At 46.0% G+C, this 24,943-nt stretch overlaps 1 protein-coding gene across 3 annotated transcripts in view; it reads left to right on the forward strand.

Annotated features, from left to right (window-relative positions):
* IPO9 (importin 9) overlaps positions 1-24,943 on the forward strand; it is a 205,505-nt gene that overhangs the window by 160,463 nt on the left and 20,099 nt on the right. Inside the window, exons 22-24 of one of the 3 annotated variants that reach the window (XM_084611071.1) lie at positions 7,543-7,644; positions 9,070-9,146; positions 14,726-14,929. In XM_084611071.1, coding sequence (XP_084467197.1) covers positions 7,543-7,644; positions 9,070-9,146; positions 14,726-14,836 — 290 coding nt within the window. In that variant the 3' untranslated portion in view covers positions 14,837-14,929. Of the gene's footprint in view, positions 1-2,931; positions 3,493-7,542; positions 7,645-9,069; positions 9,147-14,725; positions 14,930-24,943 lie in introns of those variants that run through there. The other 2 variants (XM_084611070.1, XM_084611069.1) reach the window with 2 other exon arrangements.

The raw sequence follows: 24,943 nt of genomic DNA on the forward strand, positions 1-24,943 counted from the left end.
CTGTGCTGAGACTCGTTTTTAATAAAGATCTGGAAAAGGGGGTGAGTAGTGAGGTGGCCAAATTTGCATGGGTCACCCAAAATTATTGAGCTCTTGCTCAGCCAGAAGGTATTTGCTGGATGCAGAAATGACCATATGAATTTCTCTGGCCTGTGTTATTTAGGAGTTCAGATTAGATTATCCTAAGAGGTCCCTTCTGGCATTAAAGTCTGTTACTGGCCCATTTCCTGCCCCTAAGTCTGATCCCCTGGAGTGCGGGGAACCTTTGGACCAGATACTGGTTCCCAAAACCATGTTCAGCTCTAATCTGTCTCAGAGTGGGAGTTAATTGACACAGGCCATTATGGAAAAGTGTGCATGGCCATTGGCACCAAAACAGGTGACTTGGGGCTTCCCCAATGTTGGTTTCCAAAGAACCCTTGGTGTCAGTGCCTGGACCGTGAGAATCCATCTTAGAATGGCATTAAGACACTGGTTCTGACCCTTTTCCCTGGGTGCCAGCACATAAGACCAAGGTACCAAATGGGTGCTGAATGCTCCTGATGGGTGGTATTCCAGTCCTGTGTTTCTGCTTCTGTCTGCTGCTCCTCATACCAAGGAAAGTACAAGTAGAACAGGAAGGAGGACTCCTGAACAGGACCAACCTAGAAAGAAACAGGAAAAGAGGCATTCTCACGTTTCCTTAATTCAGAGGATTGCACCTCAGATTTGAAGACACTAATTCTAGGGGCCAACCTAACTGGGAATGCCTAGGGACCAGGGGGAGACAAGCGAGCAAGACAAGGGGGAGACCAGCAAGGGTACGCCCCCCTCATAATCTGTGTGTCCCTGCAACCTGGGGAGGGAGGAAGCAACAGAGCGGCTGGCTACTGGCTGAGCTGCTCCTCTCCCCACCCCTACAGCTGCTGCTTCTCCTTCCTGGCTGCTGGAGTCCTCTGCCGCCACTCACCTGCATGGGCAGTCTGCAAAGCAAGTAGTGGTGGGACTCCAGCAGCAGGGAAGGAGACGCAGCAGCTATAGGGGTGGGGAGAGGAGGAGCTCAACTAGCAGCTAGCCACCCTGCGGCTTCCTCCCTCCCTGGGCTGCAGAGACACGAGAGTGCTGCTGCCAGTGGGAGTCGCTGCCTCCTCACTGCTGGGCATCCTGAGGAATTCTGCTTTCCTGATTGTTTGTGAACAAGTCTGTCTCCACCCTGGTTTGGCACCATTTCATTGTACCTGCCCCTTGGCCAGTTTCATGCAGTCCAGTGCTCTGACTATAGACAGTACAATGCTGTCTCTTGATTATAACCCCCCCTTCTTGGGGGTAATAGTCCATTAGCACTTCTGTTGTAACCCTTGTCTTTGTTGGGTGTTAAACTCTCTATCCTGACACTGGTCTGACTTTCTGGCAGGAGTTTATATTTATAATTAGGGCCGTACCAAATTCATGGTCTGTTTTGGTCAATTTCACGGTCATAGGATTTAAAAATCATAAATTTAATGATTTCAGCTATTTAAAGGTGAAATTTCACAGTATTGTAATTCTAGGGGTCTTGACCCAAAAAGGAGTTTGGAGGGGGTGCGGGTGGGGGTGTCTGATGTTCCCCTGGTGTTATCTGGACCTGAGATCTGCTAGGTCATGCCAATCATTGACTCTGGGAGCTAGCCTTAGCCCTGGTCTACACTAGGACTTTAGGTCGAATTTAGCAGCATTAAATCGATGTAAACCTGCAGCCGTCCACACGATGAAGCCCTATATTCGACTTAAAGGGCTCTTAAAATCGATTTCCTTACTCCACCCCTGACCAGTGGATTAGCGCTTAAATCGGCCTTGCCGGCTCGAATTTGGGGTACTGTGGACACAATTCGACGGTATTGGCCTCCGGGAGCTATCCCAGAGTGCTCCATTGTGACCGCTCTGGACAGCACTCTCAACTCAGTTGCACTGGCCAGGTAGACAGGAGAAGAACCGCGAACTTTTGAATCTCATTTCCTGTTTGGCCAGCGTGGCAAGCTGCAGGTGACCATGCATAGCTCATCAGCAGAGGTGACCATGATGGAGTCCCAGAATCGCAAAAGAGTTCCAGCATGGACCGAACGGGAGGTACGGGATCTGATCGCTGTATGGGGAGAGGAATCCGTGCTATCAGAACTCCGTTCCAGTTTTCGAAATGCCAAAACCTTTGTCAAAATCTCCCAGGGCATGAAGGACAGAGGCCATAACAGGGACCCGAAGCAGTGCCGCGTGAAACTGAAGGAGCTGAGGCAAGCCTACCAGAAAACCAGAGAGGCGAACGGCTGCTCCGGGTCAGAGCCCCAAACATGCCGCTTCTATGATGAGTTGCATGCCATTTTAGGGGGTTCAGCCACCACTACCCCTGCCGTGTTGTTTGACTCCTTCAATGGAGATGGAGGCAATACAGAAGCAGGTTTTGGGGATGAAGAAGATGATGATGATGAGGTTGCAGATAGCTCACAGCAAGCAAGCGGAGAAACCGGTTTTCCCGACAGCCAGGAACTGTTTCTCACCCTGGATCTGGAGCCAGTACCCCCCGAACCCACCCAAGGCTGCCTCCTGGACCCAGCAGGCGGAGAAGGGACCTCTCTGTGTTATCCTTCTTTATCTCTCTGTGTTATCCTCAGGAGAGTGAGATATAATTCATGGTCACCTTGTTGAAATAGAGTGCTTTTCTTCAGGGGACACTCAGAGGAGCCCGTTCCTGCTGGGCTGTTTGCCTGTGGCTAAACAGAAATGTTCCCCGCTGTTAGCCACAGGGAGGGGGGAGTGTTGAGGGGGGAGGCAAAATGCGACCTTGTAACGAAAGCACATGTGCTATGTATGTAATGTTAACAGCAAGGTTTACCCTGAAAGAGTGTAGCCACTGTTTTATAAAATGTCTTTTTAAATACCGTTGTCCCTTTTTTTCTCCTCCAACTGCATGTGTTTCAGTGATCACAGGATCTTCTCCTTCCCAGAGGCTAGTGAAGCTTAGAAAGAAAAAAAAACGCACTCGAGATGAAATGTTCTCCGAGCTCATGCTGTCCTCCCACACTGACAGAGCACAGACGGATGCGTGGAGGCAAATAATGTCAGAGTGCAGGAAAGCACAAAATGACCGGGAGGAGAGGTGGCGGGCTGAAGAGAGTAAGTGGCGGGCTGAAGAGAGGGCTGAAGCTCAAATGTGGCGGCAGCGTGATGAGAGGAGGCAGGATTCAATGCTGAGGCTGCTGGAGGACCAAACCAGTATGCTCCAGTGTATGGTTGAGCTGCAGCAAAGGCAGCTGGAGCACAGACTGCCACTACAGCCCCTGTGTAATCAACCGCCCTCTTCCCCAAGTTCCATAACCTCCACACCCAGACGCCCAAGAACGCGGTGGGGGGGGCCACCGGCCAACCAGCCACTCCGCCACAGAGGATTGCCCAAAAAAAAGAAGGCTGGCATTCAATGAATTTTAAAGTTGTAAACTTTTAAAGTGCTGTGTGGCATTTTCCTTCCCTCCTCCACCACCCCTCCTGGGCTACCTTGGTAGTCATCCCCCTATTTGTGTGATGAATGAATAAAGAATGCATGAATGTGAAGCAACAATGACTTTATTGCCTCTGCAAGCGGTGATCGAAGGGAGGAGGGGAGGGTGGTTAGCTTACAGGGAAGTAGAGTGAACCAAGGGGCGGGGGGTTTCATCAAGGAGAAACAAACAGAACTTTCACACCGTAGCCTGGCCAGTCATGAAACTGGTTTTCAAAGCTTCTCTGATGCGTACCGCGCCCTCCTGTGCTCTTCTAACCGCCCTGGTGTCTGGCTGCACGTAACCAGCAGCCAGGCGATTTGCCTCAACCTCCCACCCCGCCATAAACGTCTCCCCCTTACTCTCACAGATATTGTGGGAATATTGGTTTCGCTGAGGTCTAAGTGAGTCAGTAAACTGCGCCAGCACACCTTTAAACGTCCAAATGCACATTCTACCACCATTCTGCACTTGCTCAGCCTGTAGTTGAACAGCTCCTGACTACTGTCCAGGCTGCCTGTGTACGGCTTCATGAGCCATGGCATTAAGGGGTAGGCTGGGTCCCCAAGGATACATATAGGCATTTCAACATCCCCAACAGTTATTTTCTGGTCTGGGAATAAAGTCCCTTCGTGCAGCTTTTGAAACAGACCAGAGTTCCTGAAGATGCGAGCGTCATGTACCTTTCCCGGCTATCCCATGTTGATGTTGATGAAACGTCCCTTGTGATCCACCAGAGCTTGCAGCACTATTGAAAAGTACCCCTTGCGGTTTATGTACTCGGCGGCTTGGTGCTCCGGTGCCAAGATAGGGATATGGGTTCCCTCTATGGCCCCACCACAGTTAGGGAATCCCATTGCAGCAAAGCCATCCACTATGACCTGCACATTTCCCAGGGTCACTACCCTTGATATCAGCAGATCTTTGATTGCGTGGGCTACTTGCCTCACAGCAGCCCCAACAGTAGATTTGCCCACTCCAAATTGATTTCCAACTGACGGGTAGCTGTCTGGCGTTGCAAGCTTCCACAGGGCTATTGCCACTCGCTTCTCAACTGTGAGGGCTGCTCTCATCTTGGTATTCATGCACCTCAGGGCAGGGGAAAGCAAGTCACAAAGTTCCATGAAAGTGCCCTTACGCATGCGAAAGTTTCGCAGCCACTGGGAATCGTCCCAGACCCGCAACACTATGCGGTCCCACCAGTCTGTGCTTGTTTCCCGAGCCCAGAATCGGCGTTCCACAGCATGAACCTGCCCCATTAGCACCATGATGCATGCATTGGCAGGGCCCATGCTTTCAGAGAAATCTGTGTCCATGTCCTGATCACTCACGTGACCGTGCTGACGTCGCCTCCTCACCCGGTATCGCTTTGCCAGGTTCTGGTGCTGCATATACTGCTGGATAATGTGTGTGGTGTTTAATGTGCTCCTAATTGCCAAAGTGAGCTGAGCGGCCTCCATGCTTGCCTTGGTATGGCGTCCGCACAGAAAAAAGGCACGGAACGATTGTCTGCCGTTGTTCTGACGGAGGGCGGGGCGACTGACGACACGGCTTACAGGGTTGGCTTCAGGGAGCTAAAATCAACAAAGGGGGTGGCTTTACATCAAGGAGTATTTCAGGCAGGACTTCACGGACGGTTCCAATAAGAAATGGTGCACCTAAGTTATTGTCCTTATTGGAACAAGAAGGTTAGCCTGGCCTCTGATTGATACATGGCTAGATTTACCTCGCTGCACCTTCTCTGTGAGTGACTGCAGTGTGACCTAGAGGAATGAGTCCCCTAGACAGGGGAGGAGGCAAATGAGTACAAAACAAATCTGGTCTATTTCTTGTTTTGATCCACTCCATCTATCTTTTACATCTTTGGCTGGCAGCAGACGGTGCAGAGGGACTGCATGCCATCCACATCTCATGGCTGCTCGGCAGAAGATGGTACAGTACAACTGCTAGCAATCCGTATCGCCTGCCTGCTCACCATAAGACGGTTCAATAGGACTGACTGCAGGACTAAAGAGAATGACCTGGTCAAGTCACTCCAAATTTAGTCCCTGTGCCCATGTCTGCCCAGGCGCTCCCAGCCGACGTGGCCAGGAGCACCTCGGACACGACGAGGACGGCTACCAGTCGTACTGCACTGTCTGCTGCCAGAAGGCAATGGGTTGCTGCTACTGTGTAGCAATGCCGTACCACGTCTGCCAGCACCCAGGAGACATACGGTGACGGTTACCTGAGCGGGCTCCATGCTTCCCGTGGTATGGCGTCTGCACAGGTAACTCAGGAAAAAAGGCGCGAAACGATTGTCTGCCCTTGCTTTCACAGAGGGAGGGAGGGAAGGGGGGCCTGATGATATGTACCCAGAACCACCCGCGACAATGTTTTAGCCCCCATCAGGCATTGAGATCTCAACACAGAATTCCAATGGGCAGCGGAGACTGCAGGAACTGTGGGATAGCTATCCACAGTGCAGCGCTCCGGAAGTCGACTCTAGCCTCGGTACTGTGGAAGCACTCCGCCGAGTTAATGCACTTAATGCCCTTAGAGCATTTTCTGTGGGGGGACACACACTCGAATATATAAAACCGATTTCTAAAAAAACGACTTCTATAAATTCGACCTTATTCCGTAGTGTAGACATACACTTACTCTGCTCTGCTGTGAGAACCCCCACTCCTGGGCTGTTCACGCACAGCCTCTAGCATGTAAAGCTGACCTCAGCTATATGAGTGAGTACTTTTAGCCAGCTGCTGCTTGGGTTGTGCAACCGAATGACACTAGCCAGTATCACAACCCTAGGAACCTCCATCTTGCAGTTTCCAGTTATGCCCGCTGGAAGCTGCACGCTTATATGACTTTGTCAATTTAACAAAGAAATTGATATGTACCAGGCTTGTTATCCCAAGGGGAGTCTCTGACATGCTTCAAACCAAACGTACTGCCTCAGGTTGAATAAACAGATTTATTAACTACAAAAGATAGATTTTAAGTGATTATAAGTCAAAGCACAAGAAGTCAGATTTGGTCAAATGAAATAAAATCAAAATGCCTGGGCCTCTGCTCCTGGAGGGTTTTGCTTGTTTTAAGCCATGAGGACACATTTTCAGCCTCATAACGATATACATGAAATTACAACCTGTAACATTACTGTAACAACATGCATCCGACAAAGTGGGAAAGCTTATGCTCCAATACATCTGTTAGTCTATAAGGTGCCAGAGGACTCTTTGCAACAATGCTCTGTGCATCCTGAGCCTTCTGAAGACACCCGGCGTGACAAACTTTGCATTGGATAGCACACAGTCCTATTATAAGGATGAACATGGGGGTGCAGAGTGTTCCCCCCCGAGGCACAGAGCATCACATGGGGGAGGTCACAAGGTTATGGTAGGGGTGGCAGTACTGTAACCCTTACTTCTGAGCTGCTGCTGGCGGCCGCGCTGCCTTTAGAGTTGGGCGGCTGGAGAGAAGCAGCTGCTGGCCAGGATCCCAACTCTGAAGGCAGAGGTGCCGCCAGCAGCAGCACAGAGGTATGGATGGCATGGTCTGGTATTGCCACCCTTACTTCTGCGCTGTTGTCTGCAAAGCTGGGCCCTCAGTCAGCAGCCACCGCTCTCCAGTCTCCCAGCTCTGAATGCGGCAGTGCAGAAGTAAGGGTGGCAATACTGCAACCCCCACAAATAACCTTGCGACCCCCCCGCAATTCCCTTTTGTGTCAAGACCTCTAATTTGAGGTACACCGGTCTCCCCTGTGAAATCCATAAAGTATAGGGTAAAAGCACACACAAGACAAGATTTGATGCACAGAGACCAGATTTCACGGTCCATGACCCTTTTTTCATGGCCACGAATTTGGTAGGGCCCTATTTATAATCCTATCCATCAACTTTAAAGATATAAGCATGTCAATACACTGGCTTCCCTGAGCTGTACTCATAGGCATAAGTAATTTCTGCTCCTGTACTGGTCAATGAGGGACTGCATATTCTGTGGCTAATGGTTATCCATCTTGAACTGGTATTTTCTATTTGGCTTTAAGACGCTTTTTTTTCATCAACAGATGACTCCAATGATATGTGGGAAGATCGGGAAGATGAAGAGGATGAAGATGAAGGTTTAGCTGGACAACTTTTATCAGATATTCTTGCCACAAACAAATATGGTAAGCAGAACAGTTACATTCACTGTTCAAAAGATCAAATTGGGTAAAGAACATGCAGCTCTGAAAGTTACATTTCTCCTGACAGCTACTTAGTATATAGTATGGAGGGCAGGAAAATAACCTGGAATGGAAGACACTGGTTTGGTGGGAGAAAGGAAGAGCAAAAAATACATCCTGGAACAGAGACTGTATGTTCATAGGCTAGAAGGTATCAAACCACAGCACCTTTTGAGGCTCAGGGTTTGTCTACACTTAAAATGCTACAGCGGCAATGCTGCATCACTGCAGTGCTTCAGCATAGACACTATCTATGCTGACAGAAGGGATTCTCCCATCCACATAGGTAATCTAGCACCCCAAGAGGCTGTAACTAAGTTGACAAAAGCATTCTTCCATCAACGTAGCGCTGTCTACCCGGGGACTTTGGTCAGCTTAACTGCGCCACTCGGGTATGGATTTTTCACATCCCTGAGCAATGTAGTTTTGCTGACCTAATTTTCTAGTGTAGACCAGGCCTCAGTGAGTCTCAAGTACTAATTTGGCTTCACAATACTGTCATGAGGCAGGTATAAATATGGTTTACAGATGGGAAAACTGAGGCTCAGAGATGAAGATATTTGCCCGAAGTCACAAAATGACAGTGTCAGAACTGAATAGAACCCAAATTTCCCAACTAAGTCCTGTGTTCTTGTAGGAAGAAGTTGTGTGTGATCCTGAAGTGATAGGTGTTTAAAGGGAAAGGGAGCTGTGGGTATATGATCTGGAGGGTTAAGGAGAAGAGGTAGGTGTATAATTTGAAGAGAGAATCTTACTTAGTACAGCTAAGGCAACTTAAATGAATTGTTTCGCTGCACTGGCAGATTTCAGTCTCCTATGCTTCTATCATGATGCATTGGCTCTGCCGCAGATAACATGGCAAGACAAATTCATTTAGGTAGCCTTAATGAGAGGGAAACTTACCCAGGTTCTTTTGTAGCCCAAGGAAGACTTTCTTCAACATTACCATGTCTCAGTGAGAGAGGGATTTGTCTCAATATTCAGTGGAAGCGTTTCCTGTGTGACTGTAATGCATGAAATGTAGCTAATAAAGGATGTATTTGTGTCAGGTGCTGAGGTGGTAAGCCAAGGATATCTCAGTTTGGAGCAAAAGAATGATAAACACCTGTATTGTGCTACTTGGACTCTTGTCTCAGCTGTGAGTGGCTAAAGGCTCCTGCCCCTCCTTATTTTGCCATTCTTCACTGCCCTCAGCCCATTTAAAAAAAAGTTGCTCGTTTCTTTTAAATGGAATTTTTATCCAAAATAACACTTCTGATCCCTGTTAAAATCTGTGGATCTCCTGGAGTTAGGGGCCTAGTGAGATGCATCCTGAAATAGTAGCCAGCTTGTCCTTCACTATAAACACTTGTGCTTTTGTCTTTCCAGATGAGGATTACTATGATGATGATGAAGAGGATGATCCAGATGCATTAAAGGACCCTCTTTATCAAATAGACCTACAGGTGATGTATTAAAATGAGTTTTGCGGTCCGATACCTGTTGCCTATTTATTCTAATTATTCATTATATTTTACTTCCTTATATAGTATCTGTAACAAAATGCAGAGTCCCCTGAGCACTGAAAGGAGAATACATTCTGTATTTTTATTCAGTTTACTGGAATTGCTCTGGAAGTCCCAGAGGATGCATATTATCACTATTATTATTTGTATTACTACAGCAACCAGGCAGGGACCCAGGACCCCATTGTTCTAGGGGCTGTGCAAACAGAACCAAAAGACACCCCCTTCTCCAAAGAGCTTCCAGTATAAGACCAGAGACAACAGATGGATACAGACAGACAGGGGAGCACGAGGAAACAGTGGTCAGCATGGTGGGCAGTGGTCTCAGCACATCAACAGCATAACTTAATTTTTTTTTGTTATCGGTGCAAAGGAGAGGTTTTAGGAGGGATTTGAAGGAGGCTGAGGTAGCTTTGCAGATGTTTATGGGGAGTGCCTCCCAGGTGAGAAGGCAGCCTGGAATAAAACACCAAGGCATTTGTTTGAAAATTTAACCAGTGGGCAATGGAGGCTGGCATCGTGAACCAGCTGGAAGCAAGCAATCACAGCTTGATTGCAATTGAGAGATAAGGAGGGTGGGGATAAAATCCCTGAAAGTGAAGACCGGCAGTTTACATTTGATGCAACAGAGAAGGGGGAGTCAGTGGGGAGATTCAGAGGGGTGATGCGGTCAAAGAAACAAGCTAGGAAGAAGAGGTGCTTTCTATGACTTATCTCTGCTGCAGGAATGACCAGTGACTTGGAAATGTGTTTTTTTTTTTACGTGAAAGATAGAAATTGGATTTGAGTGACTAAACCTTGTAGCATATAGAACCAAGTGTCTGTGCAAGGGGATTCTGAGTGTTTCAATAATTGGTTAAGGTTTTTGGAAGAGGAACAAATAGATTAAATGTAAAGCTGGTTTGTATGGTATTACATTAAGAGTACTAAACTGGCAATTTGCCAAGTTTCCAAGGGCCGGCAACTAACTTGCAAAAAGTCTGGAGGATAACAGAATCCTAAACAAAAAACAGTAGTGTGGATTTAAAACCTGTGTTAAAAGTGTTGCTAAGTTTGCAAAGTCAAGTGCTCAAGTTTAAAAAAAAAAAAAAAGTGCTAGAATGAAGGCTGCATGTGCAACATTAATTCTGGCATAGTTTGTGACTCTGAAGCTTGGTTAGGTGCCTCTGTAGGTCCTTAGCTTTCTCTGACTTAATTATCCTAAATAACTGTCATCTGCAAATTCTTCCAGCTCACTGTGCTCACCCACCTTTCTAGTTTGATATATTAAACATTGGGCCTAGTGTGGAACTTTGAGGCACTTGGCTATTAACCTTTGTGTTTGATTCATGACAATACTTTGCCTCTTGCTTATCTTGCTTCTGTTTATCTAAACTTTTGACAGGTCTTTGATAAGCCTAACAGGCTATTCAAAGACCTGTCAAAAGTTTAGATGAACAGATTCATAGATTCTAAAGCACAAAGGGACTTCTGTGATCATCTAGTCTGACCTGTATAACACAGGCCACAGGACTTCCCTGAATTAATTCCTGTTTGAACTACAGTATGGCTTTTTGAAAACATTTTTAGCTGTGGAGAATCCACCACAACCAGTGTTTAATTTTGTTTAAAAAAAAAAAAAAAAAGATCCTTGGGCTCACGCACAGTGTGACCTTGCAAACATTGTACATATGAGGTCATGCCTTGCACGCCACTGACAGAAGAGGTGTCATGGCTGAGCCCTGGCACAAATTAAGCTCTGACCACAACCCTAGGTAAGTTGTTTCAATGGATAATTACCCTCACTGTTAAAGATTTGTGCCTTATTTCTAGTCTGAATTTTTCCAGCTTCAACTTCCAGCCATTGAATTAGTTAAACCTTTGTCTTCTGGATTGGAGGAGAGTCCTCTATTATCAAATTGCTGTTCCTCCTGTCAACTAGTTCTTTTATCCATTAATCTATTGACATGCTTAAAGAATTCTAATAAATTAGTGAGGCACAATCTTCCTTTGCAGAAACTGTGCTGATTAGACCCTACAATAGCATGATATTCCAAATGTTTTATTCTATTTTTAATTATCGTTTCCACCAGTTTACCAGGAACAGAGATGTAAGGCTTTATGCTCATAAAGGCACCCATAGAATCACACCCCCCGCCCCCAGTCATCAAGAGAAACTTTTTAGTACATTTGAGGTTGAGGTGGAAATAGTAGACAGACTTGTTGGAAGTCTATGGGTAAGGATAAAAGATGTTTTTTAAAATAAAAAAGGAATGTTATATTAAAGGTCTACTATAGATCACCTATCAAGGAGAAAAGGTGCATGAAGATTTTTTTTTTTAAACAACTAACAAAATCATCCAAAATACAAGACTTGGTATTGGTGAGGGACTTCAGCTACCCAGACATCTCTTGGGAAAATAATACATCAGGGCACAGATTATCCAACAAGTTCTTGGAATGCACTGGAGACAGTATTTTGTTTCAGAAGCTGAAGAATGCAACCAGGGGAGAGGCTGATCTTTATTTGATTTTGACCAATAGGGAGGAACTGGTTTAGAATTTTAAAGTGGAAGGCAGCTTGGGTGAAAGTGATCATGAAATGGTAAGAGTTCATGAGTCTAAGGAATGGAGGGAGGGAAAACAGCAGAATAAAGAAAATGGATTTCAAGAAAAAATACTTTAGCAAACTTAGGGAGCTGGTAGGTAAGATCCCATGGGAAGCAAGCCTAAGGGGGAGAACAATGGGGGAGAATTGACAACTTTTTCAGAGAGATTAAGGGTACGAAAGCAAACTGTCCCACCGCATAGGAAAGATAGGAAGTATGGCAAGAGACCACCCTGGCTTAACCAGATCTTCAATGATTTGAAACTCACAGTTCTTCAAAAAGTTAAAAGTAGGTCAAATTACTTAGGATGAATATAAAAAAACACAAGTATGTAGGGACAGAATTAGAAAGGCTAAGGTACAAAATGAGATTAAACTAGCTAGCGAAAGAAAGGGTAACAGAAAACGTTCCACAAATACGTGAGAAGCAAGAGGAAGACCAAGGTGAGGGTAGGCTCAATGGGGTCGGGGGAAGGGGAAGACAATAACAGAAAATGTAGGAATGGCAGAAGTGTTACATGCCCTTTTTGTTTGTTTTCACCAAGAAGATTAGAAGTGATCTAATCAAACACCAGTGAAAATGAGGTAAGATTCGAGGCTAAAATAGGAAAAGAACAAGTTAAAAATTACTTAGACAAGTTAGATGTCTTCAAGTCAAGACAGAAAATATCATATTGCCTATATATAAATCCATGGTTCAACCGCATCTTCAATACTACGTGCAGATGTGGTCACCCCATCTCAAAGAAGACATATTGGATTGTAAAAAGTATAGAAAAGTGCAACAAAAATACATAGGGGTATGGAACAGCTTCCATATCAGGAGAGATTAATAAGACTGGGATTTTTCAGCTTGGAAAAGAGACAACTAAGGGGGGATATGATAGAGGTCTATAAACATGAATGGTGTGGAGAAAGTGTTGTTTACTCCTCAGAACACAAGAAGTAGGGGTCACCAAATGAAGGTAGTAGGCAGCAGATATAAAACAAACAAAAGGAAGTATTTCTTCACACAATGTATAGTCCATTTTTGGAACTCTTTGCCAGAGGATGTTGTGAAGGCCAAGACTATAACAGGGTTCAAAAAAGAGCTAGATAAATTCTTGGAGGATAGGTCCATCAATGGCTATTAGTCAGGATGGGCAAGGATGGTGTCCCTAGCCTCTGTTTGCCAGAAGCTAGAGTATGACAGGGAATGGATCACTTGATGATTACCTGTTCTGTTCATTCCCTCTGAAGCAGCTGGTATTGGCCATTGTCAGAAGATCGAATACTGGGCTAGATGGACCTTTGGTCTGAACCAGTATGGTCGTTCTTATGTTTGAGTTGGCAGGGCCTGATGAGATTCATCGTAGATTACTCAAGGAGCTGATTGAGGAGATATCTGAGCCATCAGCGATTATCTTCGAAAACTCATGGATAGGGCCCTACCAAATTCATGGCCATGAAAAACACATCATGGACCATGAAATCTGGTCTTCTGAGTGTTTTTACCCCATACTATACAGATTTCACAGGGGAGACCAGCGTTTCTCAAACTGGGGGTCCTGACACAAAAGGGAATTGCAGGGGTGGGTCGGAGTCGCAAGGTTATTTTAGGGGGGTTGCGGTATTGCCACCCTTACTTCTGCGCTGCTGCCTTCAGAGCTGGGCATCCGGAGAGTGGCGGCTGCTGACTGAGGGCCCAGCTTTGCAGGTAGCAGCGCAGAAGGAAGGGTGGCAAAACCAGACCATGCCATCCATACCTCTGTGCTGCTGCTGGCGGCAGCTCTGCCTTCAGAGCTGGGATCCTGGCCGGCAGCCGTCTCTTTCCGTGCCCAGCTCTGAAGGCAGCGCTGCCGCAGCAACAGCACAGAAGTAAGGGTAGCAGTACCGCAAACCCCCCCCCCCACAATAACCTTGCGACGGCCCCCCCCTCGCACCCCCCGGCCCCAACAGCTCCTTTTTGGGTCAGGGATCTTACACTTCCAACACTGTGAAATCTCAGATTTAAATAGCTGAAATCATGAAATTTATGATTTTTAAAATCCTATGACTGTTAAATTGACCAAAATGGACCATGAATTTGGTAGGGCCCTACTCATGGAAGACAGGAGAGATTTGAGTCTGTGATATTTCATCTTTATTACCAGAATTACCCCCCTCCTCTTCTGCTGCCTCCCCCACCAGGTTCTGTATCCACTGCATTTCCCCTTCCAGCTATTGTCCTCTTCCCCTCTGCTTTTTTCTCCATCCTCTGTCTCCTCTTGTAACTCCCTTTCACCATGTTTCCTCCCCCTATTCCTCAGCCCTCTGCATCAGCCTGCTTTCTCCTCCCTTCTGGGATGCTGGTGGGGATGAAGAACAACTTGAAATTTTCATTAAGGGGAAAGTAGGCAAGTATTTAAGAGGAAAGTTTCTGGACTGAGGTGTATTAAGTTGTGGAATAGTCTGTCCGGAAAAGATGGAAGCTTTGTCATTTGTGACTTTTAGAACTAGATGTGACAAAATGCTTTCTGCTAGAGAGGATAATCATGGGTTGGCTGGGAGATGGAGTGGGTAATTGGATAGAAAAGACCTACCTTTGAATCTAGGGAACACTAGTGTAGCAGCACTTATCTCCACTGCAGAGCTACCCACAGAGACTACACAATGCTCAGTCTTGAGCGAATGATCTGACTGACTCTGTGGTCTCTGGGCTACACCATGGCTAGTGCTCTGGAACCACATTTGGCCTGGAGGCTGTACTTGGCCTGCCTGTTTGACATGTACTTTGAAGCCTAATGCAGCATGACCTGTCCTGTTTGCTGAACAGTGCCCCTTCCCCTTCATTCTGCATTAGAGCTGCATTTCACTTTCTTTTCTCATGTTATGCAATCTTTAACTCCCAAAGTTAAGCAATGATAGATGTACTGAAAGATGTTAACTTGGTCCCTTGTCATCTTCCTCCTAGGCCTATCTCACTGATTTCCTGTGTCAGTTTGCACAGCAGCCTTGCTATGCAATGTTCTCAGACCATCTCAATGAGAACGAGAGAAGAGTGCTTGAGGCCATTGGCATATGAACCGTGCAGAGACCATATTGATCATATCTGGACAATATTTTTCTGGCTTATTCCATGTTTTGTGATTAAACATGAAACTTTTTCCAGTGTTCACCTGTTGTTACAGATGTGATCTTCCTCATCACGAAGTATTGAGCCTTGTCTTATCATGACTCTGTTAAGGGAAGGATGATTGGGAAAGCTCCAAAGACTGAGCTTTGCACTCTGCTCTCACCAAGGGAACACTTTCGTTTACCACAAAAAAACTTTCCAGGAGGTCCTTAAAATAATGTGTCCTTAAATATTTTTAAAAATAAACTTTATATTTGCCTCTGAAGAGACACGTAACTGAGTTTCACCCAATACAGTTGGACAGAACGAGGAAGGAATCAGGTATTTTGTAGGTTGCTTGGATGTGTTTTGAGACTTTGGAAGTTTTGTCCCTCTTCGCACTTGCATAACACATACAGGGTAAATATCTGCATCTTACCATGTGACTTTTTTATAGAACTATAGACACTTTTATCAAAGAGATGCCTAAATGGTATGGAATCTGTTTACAAGAATTTGGATGGGAAGCTGAAATAATAAAATTAAATGAACATCTTGTTTCATACTGTGGGAGGGGGCTTCTATCTAGTCTCTCTAACATTGCATCAGTTCTTTGCTAAAGCTTTTGCATGCACATGCTCAAAGGAAGCTACCACTTAAATCTCAATTCTTGTGGAATGTGGCTATTGAAGACTGGTTTTACTGAACACAAACAACCATAACTTTTTACAAAAAAAAGTGTATTTAACTTCCTCTTTACTCCATAAAAACAGTTCTCTGAAATACTTTGCTTCCTTCACACTCCTGAGACTTATATGAAGTGGGTAAGCTATAGTCCACAAATTAGTATGTGTATTTTTATAGGGTGGTAAAATAAAATATCCATAAGTACAGAGTGATGTATCTCACAACACCTCTTTGCCTTTTGTTCCCTTTTGGGGGAAAATGAAAATAAAACTATTAAAATATACACTGGTATTTTCTTTTCAAACAGATTTCTAGAAGGAAATAATTACATTTTATACGTATTTACCCTTTAAAACTTCTCCTTTAACTGTACCCTAGAGACTATTGGCCTCATCTCATAGTAGTATTCTGGGCAGGAGGGGAACCCTGTAACTGACTCTGCAGCTTCCATTTCCTTTTAGGCAGAATGAGAACCACTAAAACCCCCTTTCCTGTAGGGTCCATCTGGTAACTCTTTTCAGGGAGTAATAATGTGCTTTCAAACTGCATCTGCAAACCTTCCTTACAAGCAAGCAAGCCAAATAGCTCACTATACATGTGCCAGTGTTGGTCTTTTAAATTGTTAAAGCAGAGGGAACAAAGAAGCCTAATACAAGGCTGTACTTCTCTCCACAGCTCCTCACAAAGCTTGTGTGACCTCAAACCTTGCTGGTCTAATTTAGGATGTGGCTCTTCTCTCTTCCTCAGCTGAGGTAACAAATTAACTCTCCTTTTTAGTAACCGAGGGAAAGCTGGTGCCCCAGGTCTGGGGGTTGTTGGTGGTTAGTTTTATTTTTCAAACATAAAATTTAAAAAGGCAACATGACTGCCCCCAACTTCCTGAAGCAATGATGGAAATAGGGCCAACACATCTGTCATTGCAAGTGAATGGATTTGAAAGGGTTAAATGCTGTGAGATGCAGTAGGATGTCTTCTACAAACTCTAACTTTTGTGCCAAGCTTGCTTTCTCAGAGTTTAACAAAAAATAAATGGCTGAAATCCTGAGGTAGCTGTGCTGAAGAATCAGCTTATGAGTAAAGTATCGGGGGGTAGCTGTGTTAGTTTGTACCATGAAAACAACAAGGAGTCTAACAGATTAAAGACTAACAGATTTATTTGGGCATAAGCTTTTGTGGGTAAAAAACCTCTTCTTCTGTGTTTTTTTTTTTAACCCACGAAAGCTTATGCCCAAATAAATGTTAGTCTTTAAGGTGCCACTGGACCCCTTGTTGCTTATGAGTAAAGGAAGGCTACGTAATGCTGCAGCCCTACTTTGGCATGATAGCTGATGAAGTTTTGCTCCTGAATATTGGAGAGGACCTGTGCTGCACAGTGCATGTTTGTAGAATACTGATACAGTGGTGCTGAAAATATAAAACGGAAAAGAGCAAAGGGCAGATCTAAACCACAGGGCGTATTGCAGAATGCAGAAGAGCCATCAAATGTTAATTGTTTGATGTCCTGTACATTGGAAACTGAGTTCTAAAATTGGATCATGCACACTTCTAGGTAAGCGAAGGATCAGATGTTTGAGGGTAACAGTGTGTTTTGTGGCGTGGAAGATGGACAGACTTGAAGTCTGGCCAACTGATCTAAGGGATCTTCAGGGATGTTGATATGCTCTCTGCAGGAGGCCCACTGGAGTCAGATCTTACACACTATGCACCTTAATTTTGCTTGACATATTTTGATTCTTCTTAAAGCACATTAAAGAATTTAGATTATAGGTTTAAACAAGAGCATGAAACATGGAGACAATTTGGCATTAACACTGTGGCTATCCCTTATTTTGTGTTAGAGGATTTCTCTGGTGCTGCACAGGCCTATCTCCATCTGAATAAATTAGGGGGAGCTTCTTCTGAGCTCCCTTCAGTGCCCTTCATTATGTTGGTTAGAGTCTGTTGCTGTCTAGCATGTCTATTGCACGAGACATTTGTTCTTTATTTCCAATAAGAGCTACTGCTGGGTAGAGTGACATTGCATGAAACTCTGAAGGCTGGGAAGGTGTACCCCTTCAGTAACTTAGTGCATCCTTTGTTCAACTACCGCAGTAGGTCAGTGGTCCTGAAACTTTTCAGGGTTGCACCCCCCTCTTGCCCCTGTCCAAACCCCCTCCCTGGGGCCAGGAGTGGGGCCACAGCTCTTGGGGCAGATGTGGACAGGGTAAAGGGTCCAGGGCTGGGAGCGGAACCCCGGCTGGGGCCAGGAGTGGACCCGGGGGCCGAGCGGGGCTGGGTGGTGTTCCCTCCCTGCCCCCTGTGGGGGCTGTCCCAGGCCCTCCACATCGTCTTAGGCAGGTGTACCCCACAGTTTGGGGACCTCTGCAGATAAGGGAGGCAGGAACAGCTTAGATGTCCTGTGGTATTGTCCATAATACTATTAACACGTGCCTATTGTTGGAAAGTGTTTGCTGCCAATAAAAGTTCTTGTGACTGAAGCCTTCCACACAAAAAATACCTTAAGGACAGTAAGGGCTACAGTGCTCAAAAAAGGGGGTGACTTGAATGGAAGGTAGTTCTCAGTGGTGCTAGTCCGAAATGCCTGTCAGTAAAGTGGCTTGGGCAAGTCATATGCTGATGTTAAACCCTTCCCCTTCACGCTTTGCTCCCCTTCATGTGTTCAGGATTCTTAAAGGGTGGCCCTTATTTCCTTCTTTGAAATGGGTGTTAAAGGAGATTGTCATGCTGTCTGGAATGGTTCATGACCATGAGTGCCAACCTCAGGGGAGACTGTCAAGAAGCAGGGCAGACACCCCAAACTGGTGGCATGGTCTATAATTTCACCAACCCAGTAACAAATGTGAACTCCCGAAGCACTATACCAGTCTTACCATGGAGTCACAAACAGTCCCCTTGGGCACTCCAGTCTATCTTGCCACCCAGGCAAGATGGACTTAGTAATAAATGGGCACGCCAAAGATTGCTAAATATTCAAGTTCCTCCAAGTCCCAAGAGATCAGTCACTTACCCCAGATCAATTTGTACTTTGATCTGACACCAAAGACAATGCTGGTAGCCAATCCTATAGTAAACTAACTGAGAAAAGAAATTAATTGTTTACAGGTTAAAGTGGGCAACATTCCTCACTTAACGTTGTAGTTATGTTTCTGAAAAATGCGACTTTAAGCAAAACGATGTTAAGCAAATCCAATTTTCCCATAACAATTAATGTAAATATGGGGGTTAGGTTATAGGGAATCTTTTTTTGCCAGACAAAAGCATTCTATACATTTTAAAGAAGCAATTAAATACAGGTAGTAAACAGGCTGGCAGCCCCCCTATCAGCTCCCCTATGTCCCCTCTTCACCCCAGCCCCAGCACCTCCCACCCGCTGGCAGACCCTGTGGATCAGCACCTTCCTCCTGCTCCTCCTGCCCACGGCAATCAGCGGTCTTGCGGCATTCAGGAGGCTGGGGGGAGGAACGAGGACGCAGCGCGCAGCCTCCCCCCTCCCTCCCCTACCTCCTGCCCATGGCAATCAGCTGGTTTGCAGCGTTCAGGAGGGAGGGGCAGGGACGGAGGGGGGAGGCTGCGGGCCGCATCCTCCCTCTTCCATCCACAGCCTCCTGAACACCGCAAGACCGCTGATTGCTGGAGGCGGGGGGAGAAGGGGGAAGGTGCTGATCCGCAGGGACCGCGGATGGGCAGGAGGCACTGGGGGGGGGGGCGTAGGGGAGCTGATAGGGGGGCTGCCGGCTGTGGACAAAGCAGTCAGCCAAATTATGTTATAGGGGAGCATTGCTCAACTTTAAACGAGCATGTTCTGTAATGGAGCAGGGACGTAACATCTAAACAGCGTGAAGTGAGAGGACGTTCAGTGGGGAGTTACTGTATGCACAAATGAGTGAGTTTATGGTTTCCAAAATGTGACATGTAGTAGTCTATCCACTGAGTGTCTTGGGGCTAACCCAGCTTGCCCCTGGGGATGTCTGCATTCGTTTCTTAGCTCCAGCCCTTGTGTGAGTCCAAACAGCAAAGAGATAACTATTTCCTCTTGTGAGCATATTTATATGACTTTCCCCCAGAGTTCAAACCAATGTAACAAGTGCTTCTGCATGTAACTTCTTCATGGGTGGATGGGGCAATCAACAAAGTTTTTGTCCTGCAATGGCCCATTTAGTTTTGATAGTCCTCCGTGGTGAGCGGAAGCAATCTTCCTGCCCAGGTTCACAAGTTCAGCACAGGCACTTTTACAGTGATAAAGCAAACTTATATTTTACCTTGTAAACAAATTCCTAAGAGATTGTGCAGAAACACATCAGCCCCTTGTAAGATAAGGAGAGGATGACAGGATAATGGGTGAGGACATTTCGTTCAAACTAGCAGGTACAAAGTATAAGGATGGTAACTTGTTTGTATCGTATACAAGGCAAAGTCATAGGAGAGGCATCTTTGTATTTGCCAAGGGGACAGAATCCTGGTATATACGTTGAGCCTTTAGCTTGTCCCAGGCATACATCTGAGAGTGTCCATGTGACCTGTTGAGTAGGGCGCTAGTACCATGCTTTGCTGACAATAAACCTGGCCGAGCACCTTTACCACCAAACCACGCCTGTGGTCTTTGAGAATAATATTGAGGTCTGCTGAATCGGCAAGCTGCACTCTGCCAGTGCAGGTTGGAGCTCAAGAAATGCCCGCACTTAGCAGCGTTAACGTTGCAGCAGTAACAATAGTCCGCAGCAGTAACAACATGCTCCATGGGGGCTGGCTCCCTTGTTGTCACCAGAGAATCTCCGGGTCTCCTCAAGATATTGGTTGGGGTTGTCCTCCCCTTGGTTGTAGCCCGATAGGTCACCCTCGGATCACCGTCAGCAACAAGATTGGTATCTGTCCCACAAGACGGGCTTTTGGCCCGGTGCCTACTGGCCACCAATATCTTATCTTTGGGTCGTTCCTCAGTCCCTGAGGTCTCACTCTTTGACCTGCTCCAGAAATAGATTACCAAACCCAATGGTGGCTCCTGCTCCCAAACCATCTGAGCTGCAAGTGACCAATGAGCCCATTCTTCCTGGATCTCTGGGACTATTCTGACAGGATCCTCTGGTGTAATAAAAGGACCCATCACTGGCACAGCAAACCACATCTTCATCCTTTCCGGATGACTCTGTGACAGAATAGTACTCTCCCTTAGTGCCTGAGGGGTTTAAGACATATCAGGATCTCCTGAGGCATATGGCTGCTATCTTGGGCATCCAGCTGGAATTCCTGCAGGAGAATACGCATAAGATGCTGAATAGTCTCCAACCATCAGCTCCAGGGAGAGTAGCTCTCCCAATAAATGAGGCTCTTTTGGAGCTTACCAAAGGCCTTCTAGAATACTCCAGTTTCTTTGCCGTACAAGGGTAAGCATTTGGAAAAGCGGTGCTTCATTCCCATGCAGCGTTTGGAGGGTTTCTACTCCCACCTGGCCCCTAATTCTCTGGTGGTAACTGCAGCAAATAACGGCATGGCAGGGAAGGTTTAAATCCACTCCTAAAGACAGAGTCCAAAAGGATGGATTTAATGGGGAGAAAGATTTATATCTCCTCTTCCCTGCAAATGTGCATTGCAAACCAGCAGACGTTGCTCTCCAGATATGACTGTGTTAATTGGGTGACCGTGGCTGAGTTAATGGACAAGTTGTCTGAACCCTCCAGGGAAGAGTTTATGGCATTCTTGCAGAAGGCTGTATCTGTATGGTCTGCAAGACCTCATTTCAGTCAGCTGTGGTTATGGTGAATGCCTCAGCCAGAATTATAGCATCAGTAGTGAGAAGGGCCTTCCAGCTGAAGTATTTGGGTATTGTGCCCAATGTGCAGCAGACCATTGAGGACTTACTTTTTGATGGCTGGGTTTGGTTTTCAGAAAAAACAACAAAACCGTACATTGTTTTAAAGACTCCAAGTTACTTTACATTCTTTGGGAGTATATGCTCTGGCCATGAAGAGATGCCACTGTGCCTCTGTCTGGAGTGGCTCACAAGTGAGAATACTAACCTCAGGGCAGAATGTTATGAAGCAGGACACAAACCCCAAATTGGTTGTGAGTTCAATAATTAAATTTCATTAGCCAAATATTAAGTGTAAACTCAGTTACGATACAGCCTTAACACAGAGTCCCAGACAGTTCCCTTAAGTATTGTAGTCTATCTTGCTAGCCAGGAAAGCTTGACTCTGTGATAGATGGTTACTTTACACCAAAGATCACAAAATATTTTGGTTTCTCTGAGTTCCAAAGGACTAGTCATTTACCCCAGCTCAATTTGCACTTTAGATCTCACAAAAAAAAAACACATTTTTAGCCAATCCTGTAGTAAACTAACTAAAGGTTTATTAACTAGGATATTGAGTTATTTACAAGGTTAAAATAGATAAACACACATTGATTGTTAGATTGTTAAATACATTGCTATATTGTCGGGCTCAACGGGTAGTGATCCATGGCTCGATGTCTACTTGGCAGCCGTTATCAAGCGAGGTGCCCCAGGGGTCGGTCCTGGGACCAGTTCTGTTCAAAATCTTTATTAATGATCTGGATGAAGGGATGGATTGCACCCTCAGCAAGTTCACAGACGACACTAAGCTGGGGGAGAGGTAGATACACTGGAGGGTAGGGATAGGGTCCAGAGTGACCTAGACAAATTGGAGGATTGGGCCAAAAGAAATCTGATGAGGTTCAACAACGACAAGTGCAGAGTCCTGCACTTAGGACGGAAGAATCCTATGAACCGCTACAGGCTGGACACTGACTGTCTAAGCAGCAGTTCTACAGAAAAAGACCTGGGGATTACAGTGGACGAGAAGCTGGATATGAGGCAGCAGTGTGCCCTTGTTGCCAAGAAGGCTAATGGCATATTGGGCTGCATTAATAGGAGCATTGCCAGCAGATGGAGGGAAGGGATTATTCCGTTCTATTCAGCACTAGTGAGGCCACATCTGGAATACTGCGTCCAGTTTTGGGGCACCCACTACAGAAAGGATGTGGACAAATTGGAGTGAGTCCAGCAGAGGGCAGTGAAAATGATCAGAGGGCTGGGGCATATGATTTACGAGGAGAGGCTGAGGGAATTGGGTTTGTTTAGTCTGCAGAAGAGAAGGGTGAGGGGGGATTTGATAGCAGCCTTCAACTAATTGAAGTGGGGTTCCAGTGAGGATGGCACTCGGCTGTTCTCAGTGGTGGCAGTATGAAACTGCAGAAAAACCTGACAGACTCTAGATTTAGTTTAGAAGCTGAGCAAGAAGGGTGATATTGTGGTGGGAGTCTGCTATAGACCACCAGACCGGTGGATGAGGTGAACGAGGCTTTCTTCCGGCAACTAACAGAAGTTACTAGATCGCAGGCCCTGGTTCTCATGGGGAACTTCAGTCACCCCGATATCTGCTGGGAGAGCAATACAGCGGTGCACAGACAATCCAGGAAGATTTTGGAAAGTGTAGGGGACAACTTCCTGGTGCAAGTTCTGGAGGAACCAACTAGGGGCAGAGCTCTTCTTGACCTGCTGCTCACAAACCGGGAATTAGTAGGGGACGCAAAAGTGGATGGGAACCTGGGAGGCAGTGACCATGAGATGGTCAAGTTCAGAATCCTGACACAAGGAAGAAAGGAGAGCAGCAGAATATGGACCCTGGACTTCAGAAAAGCAGACTTTGACTCCCTCAGGGAACTGATGGGCAGGATCCCCTGGGAGAATAACATGAGGGGGGAAGGAGTCCAGGAGAGCTGGCTGTATTTTAAAGAATCCTTACTGAGGTTGCAGGAACAAACCATCCCGATGTGTAGAAAGAATAGTAAATATGGCAGGTGACCAGCTTGGCTTAACAGTGAAATGCTTGCTGATCTTGAACACAAAAAAGAAGCTTACAAGAAGTGGAAGACTGGACAAATGACCAGGGAGGAGTATAAAGTGTTCATGAATGCAGGAGTGAAACCAGGAAGGCTAAATCACACTTGGAGTACCAGCTAGCAAGGGATGTTAAGCGTAACGAGGAGGGTTTCTTCAGATATGTTAGCAAGAAGGTGGTCAAGGAAAGTGTGAGCCCTCAATGAATGGGGAAGGCAACCTAGTGACAGAGGCGGTGAAAAATCTAATGTACTAATGTGTTTTTTGCCTCTCTTTTCACGAACAAGGTCAGCTCCCAGATTACTGCACTGGGCAGCACAGTATGGGGAGGAGGTGACTAGCCTTCTATGGAGAAAGAAGTGGTTCATGGCTATTTAGAAAAGCTGGACGAGCACAAGTCCATGGGGCTGGATGCGCTGCAACCGAGAGTGCGAAAGGAGTTGGTGGCTGTGATTGCAGAGCCATTGGCCATTATCTTTGAAAACTCATTGCAATCGGGGAAGGTCCCGGATGACTGGAAAAAGGCTAATATAGTGCCCATCTTTAAAAAAGGGAAGGAGGAGGATCTGGGAAACTTCAGGCCAGTCAGCCTCACCTCAGTCCCTGGAAAAATCATGGAGCAGGTCCTCAAGGAATCAATTTTGAAGCACTTAGAGGAGAGGAAAGTGATCAGGAACAGTCAGCATGGATTCACCAAGGACAAGTCATGCCTGACTAATCTAATTGCCTTCTATGATGAGATAACTGGCTCTGTGGATGTGGGGAAAGCAGCGGACATGTTATTCCTTGATTTTAGCAACGCTTTTGATACAGTCTCCCTCAGTATTCTTGCCAGCAAGTTAAAGAAGTATGGGCTCGATGAATGGACTGTAAGGTGGATAGAAAGCTGGCTAGATCGTCAGGCTCAACAAGTAGTGATCAATGGCTCCATGTCTAGTTGGCAGCCGGTATCAAGCGGAATGTCCCAAGAGTTGGTCCTGGGGCAAGTTTTGTTGAGCATCTTCATTAATGATCTAGAAGATGGCGTGGACTGCACCCTCAGCAAGTTTGCAGATGACACTAAACTGGGAGGAGTGGTAGATACGCTGGAGGGTAGGGATAGGATACAGAGGGCCCTAGACAAATTAGAGGATTTTGCTAAAAGAAATCTGATGAGGTTCAACAAGGACAAGTGCAGAGTCCTGCACTTAGGAAGGAAGAATCCCATGCAGTGCTACAGACTAGGGACTGAGTGGCTAGGTAGCAGTTCTGCAGAAAAGGACCTAGGGGTTACAGTGACGAGAAGCTGGATATGAGTCAATAGCGTGCCCCTGTTGCCAAGAAGACTAAGGGCATTTTGGGATGTATAAGTAGGAGCGTTGCCAGTAGATCGAGGGACGTGATTATTCCTCTCTATTCGGCTTTGGTGAGGCCTCATCTGGAGTACTGTATCCAGTTTTGGGCCCCACACTACAAGAAGGATGTGGAAAAATTGGAAAGAGTCTAGGGGAGGGCAACAACGATTAGGGGAGTGGGGCACATAATTTATGAGG

The sequence above is a fragment of the Lepidochelys olivacea genome, assembly GCF_965140295.1.
Source record: "Lepidochelys olivacea isolate rLepOli2 genome assembly, chromosome: 21".
Lineage (NCBI taxonomy): Eukaryota > Metazoa > Chordata > Testudines > Cheloniidae > Lepidochelys > Lepidochelys olivacea.